General features: G+C 32.5%; 2 protein-coding genes across 2 annotated transcripts; both read right to left on the bottom strand.

Moving 5' to 3' along the window:
• Positions 1 to 63: 63 nt before the first annotated feature.
• On the bottom strand, positions 64 to 4,960 carry cenpk (centromere protein K). Its single transcript, XM_073843066.1, has 10 exons — positions 4,865 to 4,960; positions 4,489 to 4,611; positions 3,165 to 3,221; positions 2,594 to 2,657; positions 2,466 to 2,512; positions 2,290 to 2,372; positions 1,844 to 1,939; positions 842 to 977; positions 692 to 745; positions 64 to 533 (listed from the first exon to the last, which is right to left on the bottom strand). The coding sequence occupies exons 2-10, from the start codon at positions 4,582 to 4,584 to the stop codon at positions 378 to 380; spliced, it is 789 nt and encodes a 262-aa protein (XP_073699167.1). The 5' UTR covers positions 4,585 to 4,611; positions 4,865 to 4,960; the 3' UTR covers positions 64 to 377.
• Positions 4,961 to 8,422: 3,462 nt separating this feature from the next.
• lbx1b (ladybird homeobox 1b) lies at positions 8,423 to 10,354 on the bottom strand. The gene is made up of 2 exons (XM_073843284.1): positions 9,898 to 10,354; positions 8,423 to 9,310 (listed from the first exon to the last, which is right to left on the bottom strand). The coding sequence occupies exons 1-2, from the start codon at positions 10,208 to 10,210 to the stop codon at positions 8,829 to 8,831; spliced, it is 795 nt and encodes a 264-aa protein (XP_073699385.1). The 5' UTR covers positions 10,211 to 10,354; the 3' UTR covers positions 8,423 to 8,828.
• Between the last annotated feature and the right edge of the window lie 9,946 nt (positions 10,355 to 20,300).

Raw genomic sequence — 20,300 nt, 5'->3', positions numbered from 1 at the left:
TGAATCCAGTCCCCAGACTGACACCTGAGCAGTCACTGAAGCAGCACTGGAGACAACTAGAAGTAATAATGTAAATGTATCTTTATGGTTGCTTTAAGTGATCATTAAAAATCATTTTGGACAGTTTTTGACATGTATATACAAAGTTAAAACAACCAACATTTTAGATGACAGACATGCATTCTGAGTTGTGGATTTGAAACGTAACTCAAAAATACATCATTGAATTGCGATGAAATGCCATAATGGCCCAGTTTCATATAAAAATGTAGCAAATTTGGATAAAAAAAAAAAACAATTGTAGACATTGATATTTAACTGTAGACATACACAACAATCTAATTTTCATATTAGATTCAGTGAAGTGCACTTTAGATTCAAAAAAAATTTTCCAGACGGATTTTATTGCAATCTTCAGGATGTCGTGTTGCAATACCGTTGCGAAGAAGCATTTCTGTGTATGGTGGCCAGAAAGTGTCATCAGTCGCCACATAAGGGTCATGAGGAGTTTCTAATGTTTTATTGGTCAATCTCTGCAATAAATAAATAAATGTGCATGATTAAATGCGCTAATAAACATGGTTACTAAAATAAGCACTTTGTATCAGGATCTATTACTATAACGTAAAGAGATTACAAACGCAAAGTAACAATATAAAAAGTAATGTTTTATTGTGATATTTGAACATACCTCGATAATCTCACTCAGTGAAATCACGTCAATCTCTGCATCATATACAGCAGCCTAAAAAATCCAAATCCAATATTCATATGCAGCAACCTAAAAAAATCTAAATCCAATATTCTCTGATCTAATTGAAAGGGTGAAGATGACACCTACTCTTTTTTTCTTTGTGCCGTTTCCTTGGGGGTCAGGAAGCGGGAAGTGCTCAGCTAGCATGTCGCTCAGCATTTCCATGAGGCTGCTGTGATAGTCCTTTAGATTGTTAATTTTTCTTTTCATATCCTGCAAAACGCTGCAAAAAAAAAAAAAAAAATTAAATACAATATAAAATAATGATGTGGAAAAACAGAATTAGATAAACATACTACACAATACATGTCAAAAATTTGGAATAATTAATTCTTAAATGTTTTTGAAGGAATCATCTTCTCTTCACCAAGGCCACATTTATATCAACAAATACAGTAAAAAAAAGAAATAATAACATTGTAAAATATTATCGCAATTTAAAATAGAATAAAATATTTAATAGATTAAAATATATTTATTGTCACACATCTGGTGCTCAGTAATTAATAATTGTGCTTATTATAAATGTTAAAAAGAGCTTTGGCTGATTAATATTTTTGTGAAAACTGTGATACTTATTTTTCAGGATTATTTGATGAATTGAAAGTGCAAAGGCACAGCATTTATTTAAATAGGAAATCTTTTGTAAGATTGTAACACTGATAATAATAATAAATGTTTCCTGATCAGCAAATCTGCATATTAGAATGATTTTTGATCATGTGACACTGAAGACTGGAGTAATGGCTGCTGAAAGGCCAGCTTTGCATCACCACAGAATAAATTACATTTTAAAACATATTACAATAGAAAACTGTTCTTTCTAATTGTAATAATATTTCACAATAATACAGTTTTTTTTACTGTATACTTGATTAAATAAATGGAATTTGAGCTCAGTTCCTACATAATGTCATAACAGGCTTTATATAATAAACACCAAAAACAAAGCACCATGAATTCTTACATACGTTGTAACAAAATTAATAAACATTCCTAAAAATAATTCTCTTTTTGTACATAAATTATGACAATTATTTCTTCTTGGTAAATATCCCTTCAAGCAGTAATAATGTGATTTTTAACAACCTGTGCTCTGATTTCTCATTTTCACGTTGTAATCTGGTGATTTTCTCACACACTGCATTCAGCGCTTCTTTCTTCTCTGCTTGCCATGTCTGCTCCCTGAAAAACATTTTCAGAGTGATCACAGTTTATATATGTTGGCTATAATAAACATGAATTAATTGTGTGATATAACTTATGTCATAATAAGTTAACTAAAACCATAAAAAATTACTTACTTAGAATAAAGCAAAGATTAACTAAAAAAAATATTTAAAAAAAATGCTTAACATACTAGATAAATTTATCTGAACTGGCAAATGACAAAAAAAAACACCTAAATCTCTAAAACTACAATTAAAACAAATACAGAAAATATAAAAAAAATTAAAATAAAATTAATTAAAAATATTAACTAATGTAATATTATACCAGTTATACTTAAAACAAAACAAAAACACTTGCTGCACCTTTTCAAAATCTTTTTCTGGGCATCCAGCTTTGCTTGTGAGCATGACAGGACCATTTTAAGTTGACTGTTTAGTCTTTGCAACTGTGAGGAAAAACTGTGTGAAAACTTGTAACTGCATTTATATTTTGGTACACTCACTGCCTATTATTGAGTGTTATTAAAATGAAAATATACCTCTTCTTGTCCAACTGCTAATAAGACTTCAGGGCTTGTTGTCAGCACTAGGGAAAAAAATGTCTTCAAATAAACTGTGTAACATTACTTATATAATTGTAAATAGTACATAAAACAACAAATAATACATTTTGGTTCCATTTCTTGCCATTGCTCTAGCTCTGATGTGACTGCAATCAGGCGATTCACTGCCTAAATTAAAAAAAAAATAATAATTATTATATATATATATATATATATATATATATATATATATATATATGTGTGTGTGTGTGTGTGTGTGTGTGTTTGTTTTTGTGACATATCAGGACACAAATTTGTGTAATAACATGGGTATGACATAGGTATTACAAGGAGAGGGTGACTTATGAGGACATTGCCCATGTCCCCACTTTTCAAAAGGCTTATAAATCATACAGAATACGTTTTTTTGAGAATGTAAAGATATGCACAGTCTCCTGTGAGGTTTAGGTGTAGGGAAGGTGTAGGGTGATAGCAAATATCGTTTGTACAGTATAAAAACCATTACGTCTATGGAATGTCCCCACAATTCACAAAAACAAACGTGTGTGTGTGTGTGTGTGTGTGTGTGTGTGTGTGTGTGTGTGTGTGTGTGTGTGTGAAATTATTTACTTGTTACAACTGAAAAGTAACATTAAAATATTTAAACTTCAAGGCAGTGAACGGAGAAGGACAAACCTCATTTGACTGATCATCATTAGCCTCTGTGTCTGCCAGAATGATCTCATTTTGAAGCTGAAAGATATAAGTGCTTACTGTATGTTGACAAGGCAGTTGCATCCCAGCTGCATTCTGTCTGCAGCTGCTGCCTAAAATCATTCAGAACATCAAAAATCTAAATGAAACAGCATTAAAAAAACTGGCTCAGTCATGTAATTTGTCATTACATGCAATGATACCACCTATTCACACCACCCACGTAATAAGCTAACAAAAAAGAAAAATGTTTTATAAACATTTTGCTAAAGTTCCCAGTAAGTTATGATAATGTTATTTATGAAAACACCTCGGAAGGTTCAAAAGTTTTTTTGTTTTTTTTGTTTTTTGGTTACATGAATGTTAAGAGAATTTTTCATTTTATCATTTTGGAAAAATTATGGGTAGGAAAAATTCTTTTGAGCATTCTGAAACTAGTAGTAACGTTTAAAATTAAAATGTTAAAATGAAAACTAAAATGTTTTAAAAGATATTGTTCCATGAACAATACACAAATAACGTTTTGTGCTAACATTTGAAAACATTACTAAAGACCAGGGCCCTCATTTATCAACAGTGCGTAAGAACAGAACCTACCAACTTGTACTTATATAAATAAATGTGTGTAAATATAAGAACAAAATACAAAACATTGGGCGAATTCCAAACGGCTTTTTTGCACCCTTCAGGGGCACTTCGGGAAGGAGTGCTAAATGCTGCACGCACACACAGCGTTGTCAAGGTAACATTTCGTCAGTCATTCCCTTCGCCAAGGGAGTTCCAAACGCTTAAAAGAGACAGAAATGCCCTACTCCCTTAAAAGAACTCACCCTTCAAAGGGTGTAGGGCATAGGGATGCTCACTTCCGTTTGGAATTCTCTATGCACTGTTGAACTTTGAACTAACATTCTATTAACATTACGTCTGTGCATAACATTTTTTCTTGAGAGAACTTTGCCAGAATGTTAGCCAGGGTTCTGAGAACGGTTCCTTTTAGACCAGTGGTTCCCAACCACGATCCTGGAGGCCCCCCAACACTGCATGTTTTCCATGTCACCTTAATCAAACACACCTGATTCAGATCATCAGCTCATTAGTAGAGACTCCAAGAACTGAAATTAGTGTGTCAGAAAAAGGAGAGATGCAAAATGTGCAGTGTTGGGGGGCCTCCGGGAACCACTGTTTTAGACTAACCTGTGTGCCTTTTGGTTCATAAAGAATACTATATTTTTGTAACAAATGATGTGTATACTTAAATAATTTGTCGACTGAAGATTTATCTGAAAACAAAACCATAGCAAGCTACCTTCTGTAGCAGTCCGAACTGCTCCTCACACTCCTCTATCAACACTGCTTTTGCAGCAACCTCTGAAGGCTGAGATAACTGGATGTCCTGCTCCATTTCTGTCTGCTTTGATGGTGCTGGAGTCTGCAGATGTGATAAAGCCAAACAAACAATAAGAACCAAACCGAAGAGCAGGAAAACATGAAACGCGAAAACTCAAGCTACAGAGGTACAAACCGGTACGTTATTCAAAAACAGTGACGTTAGTAGCAGTGCAGCTAGCTAGCGATTTCAAATGACTGGTTATTACATGCCAAACAGTTCCGTACTAAAACAAGTACAATGTTTTTGTGGCGATATCATACGGTACACTTATTTTACACACGATGGTGCTTACCAAGTACAGTTTTTCTTTGAGGCGAATGCTATACCCGAATTTGTCACTTCAACACTGTATACGCCAAACAAAAATACCGCCAGCAATAACAACGTCATGACGTACCGCTGACGTCGCACGCTGTGGATGTTCAAGGGTTTTAGAACTGCGCTGCATATGCGCAAACACGAAAATATTGTATTTTCATTTAATCCTACACCGATTTGTCTACGTATAGGATAAAACGTAAATGAATATTTGCCATTAATGTTAAACGAGGCGAGAGTTGTACAAGAATTATATACATATCACAATACTGCGTCATCTGAATTTTAAAACGACACAAATTCCTTTTACAAAAAGTGCAAAATCTGCGGATTTAAGATAAGTGCGTTTGCCAAGCGTAACTGCGAAATATCAAACAAGCACACACGAGAGCAAAAGCCACTAGAATGTTGTCCACCAGAGGGCAGCAGAAGAACAGAACTTGGGCTGAGAGAGCGAACGATCAGGAACGATTTGTGTGTGTGTGAAACAGTTGATGTGTTTATTATCTTGTCTTGAAGGATGGTAGTTTTACATAACTTTTTATTCTGCAATATTCTTATTTACTTTACGTTAATGTAACAAGACAGAATGTATCTTAGAACAAGACGTTACATTTAGACTTTTTTTTATTATTATTATGTCTTAATTCAAACACTTTCATATATGTGACCCTGGACCACAAAACCAGTCATAAGTGTAAATTTTTCGAAATTGAGATTTATACATCATCTGAAAGCTAAATGAATAAGCTTTCCACTGATGTATGGTTTGTTAGGATAGGACAATATTTGTTTGAGATACAGCTATTTGAAAATCTGGAATCTGAGAGTGCAAAAAAATCAAAATACTGAATCGCCTTTAAAGTTGTCCAAATGAAGTTCTTAGCAATGCGTATTACTATTCAAAAAATAAGTTTTAAAATATTTAGGGTAGGAAATTTACAAAATATCTTCATGAAACATGATCTTTACTTAATATCCTAATGATTTTTGGCATAAAAGAAAAATCGATCATTTCGACCCACACTTTGTATTTTTGGCTATTGCTACAAATATACCCGTGCTACTGATGACTGGTTTTGTGGTCCAGGGTCACATATGTCTATAAACGTTTAAAGCCACTTTTGACCCATTTGACTGTAAAGAAGCCCTACTGGTCTTAAATAAGAAAATACACTAGTTTATTATGTTTACAATTTCCAACAGTTTATAGTGTACAGAAGAACATTCAAACTTTGAACAAGAACATATATTGTCTTTAATAGCATTTTGTGATGGATTGCTTATTTATTCATTCATTCATTCATTCATTTGTTCGTTTAATAAAATGTACTCTTGCCTTGCTACTAACTACTTACTTAATTTCTAGCAGTTCATATATATATATATATATATATATATATATATATATATATATATATATATACATGCATACATATATATACACATATGTAGTTATTGGAAATATATTTAAAAATATTAAAAATATATCAAATATAAAATATACTTTTTTTGTCAAGTAGGCCTACACTATACTTCAAGTACACTATAGCCTACCTTCTGACAAAAAAAGATTATACTATATTTGGGCATACATTTTTAACAATTAATGTAGTTTGCAAACAAGAAATATTTTAATATATAATTTCGACCATTTCAAATACAGTTATAGAATTGTGGCCATTTACATTTGATTCTATAGTCACAGAACAGCTATGTGACCCTCGACCATAAAACCAGTCACCAGGGGAAATTTTTGAGTTTCCATGTGAAGTTTTTAGCAATGCATATTACTAATCTAAAAATATGTTTTGATAAATTTGTGGTAGGAAATTTACAAAATATCTTCATGGAACATGATCTTTACTTAATATCCTAATGATTTTTGGCATAAAAGAAAAATCGATCATTTTGACCCATACAATGTATTTTTGGCTATTGCTACAAATATACCCGTGCTGACTGGTTTTGTTGTCCAAGGTCACATAGCTATATTCTTTCGCCCTTACACTTAATCTTTCTCTTTACAAAACAACGTTAGGTAGCCTAACATCTATTACAACAAAAGTTAGCGTTCAAATTAGGCGTTGGCCTACTGTTGTTCCTTTTATACATGAAACACACCTGCTACTGACAGCACACTCAATGCGTCTTGTTTTTTCAAACTCACACGCTCTTTAGCACATTATCCAGTTTTTGGCGTTATTAATCTCTTCAAAGTCAAATAGGCTTAAGGTAAGGAGGCGAAAGAATCAAACATTATAAACAAAAGACCCCTTTTAGCAAAGCTGACATGAGGGCCTTGGTTTGAGTCCCCTCCTGAACATGAAACTCCAACCAAATGAGGACGTATTCTTTAACTAAAAAGTCTCCCCACACAAGTCTAACAAATCATTTAAAATCACCAAAAGGGGGACGAAAGTCAGTGCCTCACAAAAAAGAGAGAGTTTCATTGTAATTCATTGACTTGTTCAAAACGCCAAGCTAAAAAGGCGAGAAGAAAAGAGCGGACATTCATGGGTACAGATGCTTTCTCGAGGAGAGACTCCAATGTATGGCCTTTGTTCGCGCTGCGTTAAACTGTTTAAAAGAGGGGTTAACGCAATCCATCAAATTGTCTGAAATTGTGTGAAAATTTCAGAAACCATATGGCCTCCAAACGTTCGCGTCTTTTTTATGTGCCTGGACACACTTGTTTCAGTATGGTGAGCCGCAGGAGTCCAGCCATGCGCCATTGTCACTTGTCACATCAGGGTGGATGGCTCATTTGTCCTCAGCTTTCATGCTTTACGCTGGAAATTACAGCTTCACCCGTGAACAAAAAGGATTATATAGCCCTGGAGAAACTGGACCAAAACTTGATGTTTTTGTGTCTTTCTTCTCCTTTTTCTCCCCAGCGCCCCAGATTTGTGTTTCTCACATAAATTTCGCCCAGAATGGAAAAACACACGTTGTTGGGTCAAAAGCCAAGTCACGCTATTGCAAAGTGAAAGAGAGAGCGAAGCAAGCCAAAGGCTCTCTGTTCTTACTGCAGAGAGCAAAAACAATAGCGTTAAAGGGGCAAGAATGTTTTTCTTCCCTTCTTTTTTCTTTTTGAGGAAAGAAATCAAGGCAGTTAGCAATTACAAAAAAAATAGTATGAAACTCTTGGCTGTCCTGCACAAGTTCGTTAGCTCTTGTCAATGATATTTTTACACTGCAGTTATGTAATATCTAAAAATGTTTACTTTTTAAAAATATATTTAAAAAATATATTTGTCGTGGTAGGGCTATGCGTAAAAATATAGTTCATAAAAACGACAGCAGTATAAGCTATAAAGCTCACACTTTGATTTGCTGTCAGTCACTTAATATTTATAATTTATGCAAAAAGATAAGCAAAACAACAATTGTTGTTGTTGTTATTGTTAATAATAATTAGCTATAATAATATTAATGAAACGACTGTTATTGACTTATGACACGGCGATAGCATCATTTTTATAAAAGGTATAAATGTTTTATTTTCAAACTCAATACATTAAACGACACATTGGGTATTGGTACAATGCCCTAATTGTTGAAAGGCACTATACTGCAAGTAAACTGTACAAAAACTTTACAAAAAGCAGTCACTGTCGATTGTGTACAAATGAAGCATATACGCAATAAATACACATGTAAAAATAGTTTTTTCTCATTAAGAGGTTGTATTGCTCTGTTTGTTGCCCTGATTCGTGAAATATTCTATTACACTCATTAAAGCCATTACATTACATTACACACAATATATTATATATAAAAACTTCAGCTGCTCTCTCACTGTATTGAACAAATAGGAGTTAGACTTGCATAGTCTGGCTATAAATTAAACTAACTCACTTTCAGAAAACACTCATGGTGGTTATGTGCATGCGTGTCAAAATATAAATTTACAAATCAATATGCAGTAGTTTACATCAGATATCGACGTCTATTTCCACATCCTCGTCCTCGGAGTAATCTTGACTTGTGTGGTCTGAGAGAGACGACATGGGGGACAGACATAATTTGTGCGCACTCTTGTACTCGTGACCCAGCCGTGGCGAGCACTCCGGCCCCGGATGTCCTGTGGCTCCAACTGCACACCTCTCCAAATCGGCCAGTTTGGCGAGTTTATCCAAAGGCACTACACCTGTGGATCTGACCGACTCCACGTCCGCTTTCATCTCCTCCAGGTCTCGCTTTAATTTCGCCCGTCGGTTCTGGAACCAGGTTATAACCTGCGCATTTGTCAGCCCCAGCTGATGGGCAATTTGGTCTCTGTCGGCGGGTGACAAGTACTTCTGATTGAGAAACCTTTTCTCTAGTTCGTATAACTGGTGGTTAGTGAAGGCCGTTCTAGATTTTCGGCGCTTCTTGGGACTGTCCCTTTGACCAAACAGAGTCAGCCCATCCCTTCCTGTGGATAAAAGAAAATGAAGCAAAATTAGGTGAAATCGACAGATTATGTTACTGTAATAATCGTGATTAAAATAAAGTTAAAGCAGAACAATTTATTAGAATATTGTTAATTTATAAATAGCATATTGCTAATAAAGAAACCGTAGCCTATTTACTTTTTTTTATAACAATTTTAACTTTAATAATGTATTATTTTTGTACTGATAAGTTGATATGGTATAACACATTAAAATACCATTTAAAAATGCAAGCTATGAAAATATATTGATCAAAATTAAAGTTAAATTAAACATTTAAATTCAATATTCTTTAATGGCATCGATGATTGCATGAAAAACCTTTAACATTCATTAAATATTTCCATTAGACAAGCGAAAAGTTCTTTGGGTACCAAAAATGGTTCTTCAAAAAACCTGTAATTGTATTTAGGTTAATCATGCGATATTAAATACTCTTTTTGATCTAAATAAAACCAGTTAAGGTAGAGGTTATAATTTTTTTGTGTTAAATTTGTACATTAATTGTAAACGTTTATTTCACAATCTAAAACTTTATTTACAATCTCTAAACATGTTCTTTTCTTACCTTCTGCTGCTTGGAGTACACCTAATTCGAGACCTTTGAACGTTTTGCTGGCCAGCTCTTGAAGTGCACACAGAGGCGATGTTTGAGTGATGAGAATCTGCCGTGATATAGTGATGCTCTGCCGGGGTCTCTCGGATGCTGGAAGCCGGTGAATCCTGTGAGTTCGTTTGACAGTCGGTTTGCTGAGGATGTCTGCGATGCTGAAGGGGGTTAAGGGCTTGTTGGAACTCGCGGGTGGTGGAAGGTGGTCCAGGGGGTTCAGCCCACGGCTCTCCATAGCCTCAAAGTCTTTGACAACTTTGGTGGTCGTCATCCAAGCCGTCGCAAAGCAACTTTGGTTATAGAAATGTGTGAACAAATTTGGCGAGACTTTTAATTACAGTAGTATAATGCTGGTTTTAAAATCTACCAATTTCTGTCCAGTTTTCCAAAAGTCTTTTGGCACATGAGTGGTAGCCTACTGCCCAGCAACAATGCCAACGTCCAACGAGTTTGTCTCAATGAGCAGTTAGCCTTGTGCGTTGACAGCTCTGCAGTTCTGTTCAGAGTTCTGGAGGCTGAGGACTACTTAGTGCTCAGTTAATTAACTATGACGGAAAGGCGGAGTCGTGTAAAGTGATGAAGGTTTGTGTTTGGTGCTGTTGTTTGCCTTCTGCAAAAGAAACAAACAGTCCTAAACGACGGCTGATAGGTTAATTCTCAGTTCTATTTTGCTGGATTGTAATTCCGACCAACTGGTGAGATAGACAACTATTAGAAAAGAAAAACCTGTGCCAACAGCCAAATCGTAATTTAAACCAACAATCAATACCTTTGTATAATTTCTACATTATTTTCATAGCATGATTTCACTCAAATGTATTGCCTACAATGCAACATTTTTACAAAGCGTGTTATCAAAGTGAATTTTTGTTCTCATGAGATTTTCAGACATCATAAGAATCGAAATTAAGTGAGGCATTTTATGAACAATATAAAATTAATATATAGGTGAAACTGCATGTATAGGCCTACATACAACTGTATAATAAATCTAAAATATATAGCCTCATATAGACGTCTGATATTGAATTAAAAACTGAATTTTATTTGTTGGCCGTGTGAGTTTGAAGCATTTGTCCCGATTGCTAAAATTACCATATTTATTAGGCTATATTAAAATTACGTTAAAAAGTCGTTTATTTTTAATACAGAGTAACGTCTGTTTCCCAAACAGCACGTAATTTGTTCGTTAAATTATAAATTATATATAAGTAAAATTATAAAGCGCATTATTGTAAAAGCTGTCAGTTCTGAAAGTTCTTAACTAAGTCCCGAACTTTCACATTATTATTATTAAAAATACACTGTAAAAAGTGGTGGCAAATTGTTACCTAAAGACCTATTTCTACCTGATTTAACGCGTTTAAAATTTAATTTTAAAATTCGCTTTGTTGGCTTAAATTAATGTCTTTAGGTTGATTCATTATTTGACTTGAATAAAATGACCTTATAGATGTTACAGTTTTTATACCACCATTTTGTGTGTATGAGTATTATTATTATTATTATTTTTTTTTTAATTGAGGCTCACTTTAGATATTAATATAAATTATATTTAGCTTGTTAAATAAATTTAGCGTTTTATTTATATGGTGGGGTCTTGTGAAAAAAAAAAAACGGAAAACATGTCTCCGTTATTAAAAGTAAGATTTATAAAGCACAAACTTTAGGCCTAACTGTGACAGAACAGTCTATTTAATTTCAGCGAGTCAGTCGCCCAAACAATGCTCTATCGTTTTCTCTTTTTCCTTCAAACAGCACACACAGACACACACACTCTATTCTTGCAGGCTGTGTAGGAAACATGAATTAGCCCAGTCAATGTGGTCTGACTGTTGAGTTAATGGCAGTCTTGACCTCTTGCTGCCTTCTTTGTTTAGTGTTTCTTTTTAGGCCAAGTGGTTATGAATTAACTGGCTCAGCAAAGTATATAATACACCTCTATCACAATAAATAGTGTTTTAGTGACATCCGATATGAGCAAATTATAGTGTTGTTATAAGATTATGCTATTATAGTGCAGCTATACTATTTATTAATATGCCTATTGCCTAATAACCTAAAAAGAATTAACTGTTTCACTGCATTGTTCAGTTTAAAGAATAAATATCCCAGATTAAGCATAGCAGTAAACAGAAGAAAACTGTAATGTTAAGAAACAGTCATTTTCGAGAATTCTTAATTTAAAATGTATGATGTTCATTTTAAATTTACTAGCTGTTACCCCACACACATCTCTCACACATTGAGAGACAAACACTGAAAATAACTTTATTCAAAGCTTGATCAAGAAATTTGGCTGAAATTTATAGCTGAATCCCTATGTATTTAAGATTCTAAGATTAATTGAAATGAATTTAAATCATATGATCCCTATACACTGTGTAGTATGTTCAAGGAGAAATGAACATTGTAGTAATTATAGATGTTAGATCATCTGACTACAGTATATTAGCAGCTGAGCCTCTCAGAGGGAGTGCATGTCAGGTCAGCTGAACTTTGTTTATAAATCACATATAAAACAGCTGATCTATAAAGCTGTATAGCTGTGGCAATATTAAGGCAAAAAAATAAAAATAAAAGCAAGTTCAGATGCAATGAATAGCGGAATAAATGAAAACACACTATTGACTTTGATCTTTTGTAGTGAATGTGATCTTATGTGTTTGTTGGAGGAATGGAGGAAGTGGAGACTGAACAGTATCCAATATCTAAGTGAAACATGAGCTTGTGGTAATCCACCAAATCCCACACCTAAAAACAGACCACCTTCTGTGATTATTAAATTACAGAAGAATCTGACATTTTTATGTGGATGATCAACTTGTATTTCTGTGTAGTTTAAGTGTTTGATCTCACATATGAACAGTCCCTGAGAACAGCTTGAACCGCTGTAGGTCTTGATGGAGCTGTCCATTTGGTTGCACATTTATATATAATAACTGCACTGTAAAAAGATTTCACTTCAAACTTAAGTTCAGCAGCTGCCTTAAAATTTTAAGTTAAATCAACCTAAAATTTCAAGTTATTTCAACTCGCGACAATAAAATGAGTTAAAACATCTTCTACTTTTAAGTTGATTTAACTTATGAGTTGAAATTACTTGTAGTTTTATGTTGATTTAACCTAAAATGTGAAGGCAGCTGCTGAACTTATGTTTTTAAGTTGAAACTGGTGACAACTTTTTAACGTGTGTATACATTTTTATAAAGAAAGAATCTGAATTACATTGTGCCTATTAGGTTAAATCTTCTAAGATGTAAACATAAAATTAATATTTAACCTCAGAATGATCTCAAAGTAAAACTAGAGGTGCTCAAGTCTGTTTTTTTTTTTTGCTGGCTGTGCTTTAAAATGTAATTTTTATTATGTTAATTCAAGTGATGATGGATTTTAAAAATGGAAAGTAATCAGTGTTAAGTAGCTACTACTGTAAGGTTAACCCTGCCTGCTTTAAATGTTTAAAAATGAATAATGAGAAATTCAGAAAAGTAATCAAATTTAATCAGATACGTTACGTTAATAAAGTAAATGAAATAGTTACACTACTTATTACATTTCAATAACTTGTCATTTGTAACCTATTGCATTTCCAAAGTAACCTTCCCAACAATAATAGTGATAAAGTATCAATTAAAATTATTTTTTATATATATAATAACTACACTGTAAAAAGATTTCACTAGTTTCAACTTAAAAACTTAAGTTTAGCATCTGCCTTAAAATTGTAAGTTGAATAAACTTAAAACTTCAAGTTATTTCAACTCACAACAATAAAATGAGTTAAAACGTTGAAATTACTTGTAGTTTTATGTTGATTTAACTTAAAATGTTAAGTCAGCTGCTGAACTTACGTTTTTAAGTTGAAACTGGTGACAACTTTTTACAGTGTGTATTCATTTTTATAAAGAAAGAATCTGAATTACATTGTGCGTATTAGGTTAAATCTTCTAAGATGCAAAAAAAATCAATTAATTTTTTTATACTGAAAATAATAGCGTGCAAAAGTTTCACGAAGACTTTTATTCATTTTTATGTGAATGTAAAATTATTTAATTTTCTAGGTATGTGGTGAACAGCTGCAAATTGTTTATGCATAGCATTTGCATGAAAAGTAGTTTTTTTTTTAGTAAAAATGTGTATTTATTTGTTTAAATAACTTTTAAAAATGTATTTATACAATGAACATAAATGTATGTTGTTGCACTATTTTTGTCCCATCACCATCATCATCATTATTATTACAGCTACTAATAAACACTTCCATAACAACAAATGTTTATGAACAGGATATTCAAAAGGTCAGAGTTCAATGTTGCTTGACTGCTATGTGAACAAACAGTTCAGGCTTATGTTGAGGGTCATAGCATTCAAATTAGTCACAGTAAAACATAACCCAATGGCAATGGGGTAAAATTACACACATCTATTGAATTAAAAGAGAATACGCTCGTAAAGCACATAAACGCAGATGAGAATTTAACTGAAAACACTCTGAGTAATGTTACAATCTTCCCCCACATTTTACAAGGTAATCAAAGTAATTTACTTTATTATTATCATTTTAAACCAATAAAACTAAATCTCCTTTTCAACAGTCTAAATACTTTTAGCTCATGCAACGTGTGAAGGAAAACTGAAAAAAAAAAAAAACAGTATGACAAAGCAGTAACATTTAGATACAGGCTTTGAACAGGCAGCTTAAAACAAATAACAGTATAGATTGAAAAACATGAGACGTTTCTTGACTCAAAGTTAAATGGGCATGTACTAGTGCAACATTATGTAGTGGCTTCAGGCCTAACAAATAATTAGATTCTAAATCAATGTAATTAAGAGGTTGAATCACAAAAGAAAGAAAAAAGCTCATCAAGAGGGAAAAAGAGATGTTAATACCATTAAATAATGAACTGAAGCAAGGCACATTAATATAATTGTGCATTTCCCCTTAAGGTAATAGTGAATGGGCTGTAAATTAGAGTTTTTTTTTTTCATTTCCCTTGGTGAAAACAACAGACTGAAATATGTTCCTGTCTATTGTTTAGGAGATTGAGCCAGGTTTTTTTTCCTCATATTACTTAAATATTATAATACTTAAATAAGCCAGGTATGTAAACATTTGAACATAATGAAGATTAATAATTTGTTTCTTATTTTGGGCCCTTTCAAATTCAAACAGTCAAATCCCTCAGTCATTGTTGGGAAGGGTTCAAATCCACAAAAATGCTGAAAAACCAAAGAATTTGTGGGATCTGAAGGATTTTTCTGAAAATGAGCGAGCGGTTTAACTGTTCAGGACAAACAAAGGACTAATGAACAACTATCACTAAAACAAACAAACAAAAAAACAAAACAATTTCAGGTAACAACACAATATTAAGAATCAAGTGTATGTAAACTTTTGAACGGGGTCATTTTTATAAATTCAACTAGTACTTTCTCTTGTGGACTATACGCAAACTTGTTTTATGTTGAAATATCCTACTCAGGTCAGTACTAAATGAAAAAAATAACATGCATTTTATATGATCATTTGGAATTAATTAACATTTCTCAGATTCTGCAAGGTGTACATAAACTTTTGACTTCAACTGTACTTATGAATATGTTAACGGTTACAAAGGGGGTTACATTTGAACATTTTTACACAGATACAGATTTGATTGATTTGTTTCCGAAACAGCATTGGCTGCTTAAAAATATGAGACACCAATGTTTCAGGAGTTTAGGACACGAATGGGACACATGCTTATTTGATAACTGTTTTATTTCCTATCTGAGTATATGTATATACTTTATTTTTTTTTTTAGATGAACTGTTTTCGTCCAAGGCATTGTTAGATGCAGTGTTCTCATAGTTACACAATGATTTGATTTAAAAAACAGTAGCTATTAAGCTGTATCTTATGATTTTAAATCAGTATTTAACATCAGAATGATCTCAAAGTAAAACGAGAGGTACTCAAGTCTGATTTTGTGCTGGCCGTACTTTAAAATTTAATTTTTATAATGTGTTTTTAAAAATCTAAAAATAATCAGTGTTGAGTAGCTGCCACTGTAGGTTAACCCTGCCTGCTTTAAATGTTTAAAAATAAATATTCAGAAAAGAAATTCAGAAAAGTAATCAAATGTAATCAGTTACGTTACTTTAATAAAGTAAATGAAATAGTTACACTACTTATTACATTTCAATAACTTGTCATTTGTAACCTATTGCATTTCCAAAGTAACCTTTCCAACACTGGTAACTATCATAATTACTGAAATTAGTTTTATTTATTAAAATCAGTTTTTAAAGTTATTTTATCACTTACTTTTCCAACGATATGCTTCTGAACAAAGGCGTTGGTGAAAAGTACATAGAAGTATGTGAGTGAACGATTTCCTGATCTCTGGTCGTCTGTCCTGAGGATTCACTAACATAAGTCTGCCACCTCCTGGAGGCTTGAGGAACTTAACGTTGCTTGGAAATATCTCATGCTGCTTCTTAAAATAGATATAAAAGCCCCCTTTTTATTAAAGTGATACTTAGTTGATACGACATATGAACAATTCTGACACATACACTCCAAAAGAACATTTCTTTACCAGACTCATTTACTTCAAAATTACTGAACCCTCACAATGCAACATGTATTTCACTGAACGTGAGACTGAAGCTGCACAGCAGTCTGCTGCCTCTTTGTCCCTATGGCAGAACATTTGTTTCTCTGTGTGCATGTGGCATTGTGCCTGTCTGCTGGTTAGGCCTGATGCCAGCGGACACAGTCATTCCCCTTGAAAGCTGTTCACACAGTCTGGCATCAAAATACCTCCAGTTGTCCCTAATGGTGTTTGAGAATGTTGCATATTGGGAATGCTTTGTATTCTAAGAGAACATGAAAACTCATCAGTCCAACACTGGTATAATAAAAGATGTTAAACCATATTTCACAAATGCAAATAGTTGAAAGTAGTAAATAAACAAAATAGTACAGTATGTATAGTCAAGTCAAGTTACCACTGCCAGATACAGTGCTTTTTGTGTCAAAGCTGCTTTACAGCATTAAACAGCAAAAATAGTGTGTATACTGTATGTGTGTATAAATGACTAATGAGTGATTTGGCACAATGACAGGTCAAAGTGTCAAGCCTAAAGTGTTTAATTAACCCAACAATGAAGATTGTGTCGGTGCAGCCCATTCAGCAATGACTAATGCATAAGAGTGTGTATGTGGTATACAATGAAGAAATCTGAAAGGAATCTGAAGAATTGTATATTTTACGAGAAAATACTATTTCAATCTTTCTACTTCAAAGATATCTCTCTTTCCCCATCTGCTTAGTGTGCAGACCCATTTTTGCAAGTTCCAAATTTTGCATTAAATTCAATGTGTTACTTGCTGTTTCTTTGTAATTGTTTGAGATATATACAAGTAATTGTCTCAAAGTAAATCGTACACTAACAAAAATGGCTGTAGAAACTATTTTTTTCTCAGAAATTGTTAGTAAATTTCATAAATGCTTACAAAAAATGCCAAGTAACATCATAAATTAAACATCAAATTTAAAAGCAAAAAGACCAAAATCTAAAACATACTCCAAATTGTTTTATTTATTTATGTATTTATTGATGTTTAGTAATATTAATATAACATTAGTAATAATATATTTACATATATGACATTTTAATGTATGAATTTATGATTTCCAGATGTGAAATTGTCGTATGGAGTAAAAACATATATGGAACCTAGAAACTGAAACAATTTCATATATGTAACCCTGGACCACAAAACCAGTCATAAGGTTAAATTTTACAAAACTGAGATATATAAATCATATGAAAGCTCAATAAATAAGCTTTCTATTGATGTATGGTTTGTTAGGATAGGACAATATTTGGCCGAGATACATCTATTTGAAAATCTGAAATCTAAAGGTGCAAAAAATCTAAATACTGAGAAAATCACCTTTAAAGTTGTCCAAATTAAGTTCTTAACAATGCATATTACTAATCAAAAATTACATTTTGATAGGTTTACAGTAGGAATTTTACAAAAAATCTTCATGAAACATGATCTTTACTTAATTTCCTAATGATTTTTGACATAAAAGAAAAATCAATAATTTTGACCCATACAATGTATTTTTGGCTATTGCTACAAATATACCCCAGCGACTTAAGACTGGTTTTGTGGTCCAGGGTCACATATATGAACATATTCCATATATCCCATACAAATATGTTTAGCATTTATTCGATCCAAAATATGGCAAAAAACAGCAACATTTTGATATATTTTAACTATTTAATTTTTTTATATATATATAATTTATTCCTGTGATCAAAGCTAAATTTTCAACATCATTACTCCAGTCTTTAGTGTCCCATGATCCTTCAGAAATCATTCTAATGCTGTTCAATAAACATTTTCTATTATTATTATTATTATTATTATCAATATTTAAAACAGTTGAGTACATTTTTTCAGGATTTTTTTTTTGTAAAGAATTGATAGAAATTAATACTTAATCGATCAAAAATGACATTTATAATGTAAAAAAAATATATATTTCAGATAAATGCTGTTCTTCTGAACTTTCTATTCATCAAAGAAACCTGAAAAAGTATACTGTCTTCTGTTTTCAAAATAATAATAAAAATAAATGTTTTTGAGCTGCAAATTAGAATATTAGAATGATTTCTGAAGGATCATGTCTGGAGTAATGATAAAAAAAATTCAGCATTGAAATCACAAGAATAAATTACATTTAAAATATATTAAAATAGAAAGCAGCTATTTTAAATAACAAAAAATATTTCGAAATTTTACTGTTTTTGCTGTACTTTGGCGCAAATAAATGCAGGCTTCTTTAAACTATTAAAAATCTTACTGTTCAAAAACTTTTGACTGGTGGTGTAGATGTTAATCATATTTGGGACATACTGTGGGAATTTCATAAGCAATATCACTCTTTATATACTGAAATATTTCCGTATTTAATTTGAAATTGCTCATAATACTGTAGATTACCTTAATACACATATCACTTATATCCATGTCAGTGTGTCTCAGTAACATAATAAGTAGAATATTGAGTCTGAACAGAACATATTGTATCACTAGGATGTCATATGGTCTTCTTGTCAGATCAATGACTGAACCCAGCTTTACGTATCACAGAGAGACAGAGGGAGGGCTGTAGGGATCTGCTTTGAGCCTTTAACATCAATTACACTCCGTTTGATGAATGGGATGGCATTAGAGAAGAGGAATGCTCAGCTGCTCTTTGAATGTGAGTAAGTATGTGTCGGAGGGAGTGTGTCTTTGTTTTCATTTGTGAAGTCACTTAGCAGCATCAAGCTTTGTGTTTGTGTGTGTATACTGTACGAGAGGACTATATCTGTGTGTCAAAGAGGCTTTGGTCGCCCCCCTAGTAGTTTGGCCCAAAATACTCCCACATTGAGCTTGTCAGACACTCATCAATCAGAAGGGTTAGTAAAAGCCATTTAGGCAGTTTAACGAGCCGGCCAATCACACGAGAGTGGGCTCATTAGCATACTCAATTGCCCTCATTTATGCCAGAGACTGCTGGAGGTTTGGCCGCATTGTTGTCAGAGTCTGTGAAGTACTGGGATGAAATGATGTGTGAATGAACAATATTGCAAAAAGACAATAAACAAAGAAATACAAATCTAAATAAAGAAACTTTAATTCTAGCATTACTCCAGTTAGCTTTTATCACTTTTATCACAGCTCTTTTCCTTTTCCATGCTCTTTTTTCCCTTATCCTTCTGTGTTTTTGATCTTGTTTTGTAATTGTTCTTATTTACCTAATTTTCTTTCTATAAAAATGTTCAAATGGGGTTAATGCAAATTGATTTACTTTCTCACATACATTTATAGATATTTTTTCTCACATAAACACAGGATCTCCCACCTAGCTAGTAGCTACTCAGACAACCATTACAACCCAGTCTAAAAGAGCAGGATTCATTTGTAACAATTTTCATTAAAAACTTACATTATTACATTTACATTACATTTAATAAAATAGCAGTAGTATAGTAGTGGTACTAGTAGTTAAATTATTATATTTATAATATTATAGTTATAACACTACAATAACATTATTACATTATTTAATAATATTAATAATAGTTATTACTATTGTTGTTGTTGTGTAATGCTTATCAAATCGGATATATAGTTGTGTATTGTTAAATGTGTCCTTACATTTTACCTTTATAATATATGATTTAATAAAAAAATAACATTATGTAATAATAATAATAGTTGTTATTATTATTATTATTATTATTATTGTTATTATGTGAGACATTGTAATGTTATAACTATACATTATATAGCTATAAC

Source organism: Garra rufa, chromosome 6 (assembly GCF_049309525.1).
Source record: "Garra rufa chromosome 6, GarRuf1.0, whole genome shotgun sequence".
Classification (NCBI taxonomy): domain Eukaryota; kingdom Metazoa; phylum Chordata; class Actinopteri; order Cypriniformes; family Cyprinidae; genus Garra; species Garra rufa.
This window is presented reverse-complemented; position numbering and strand designations above follow the sequence as displayed.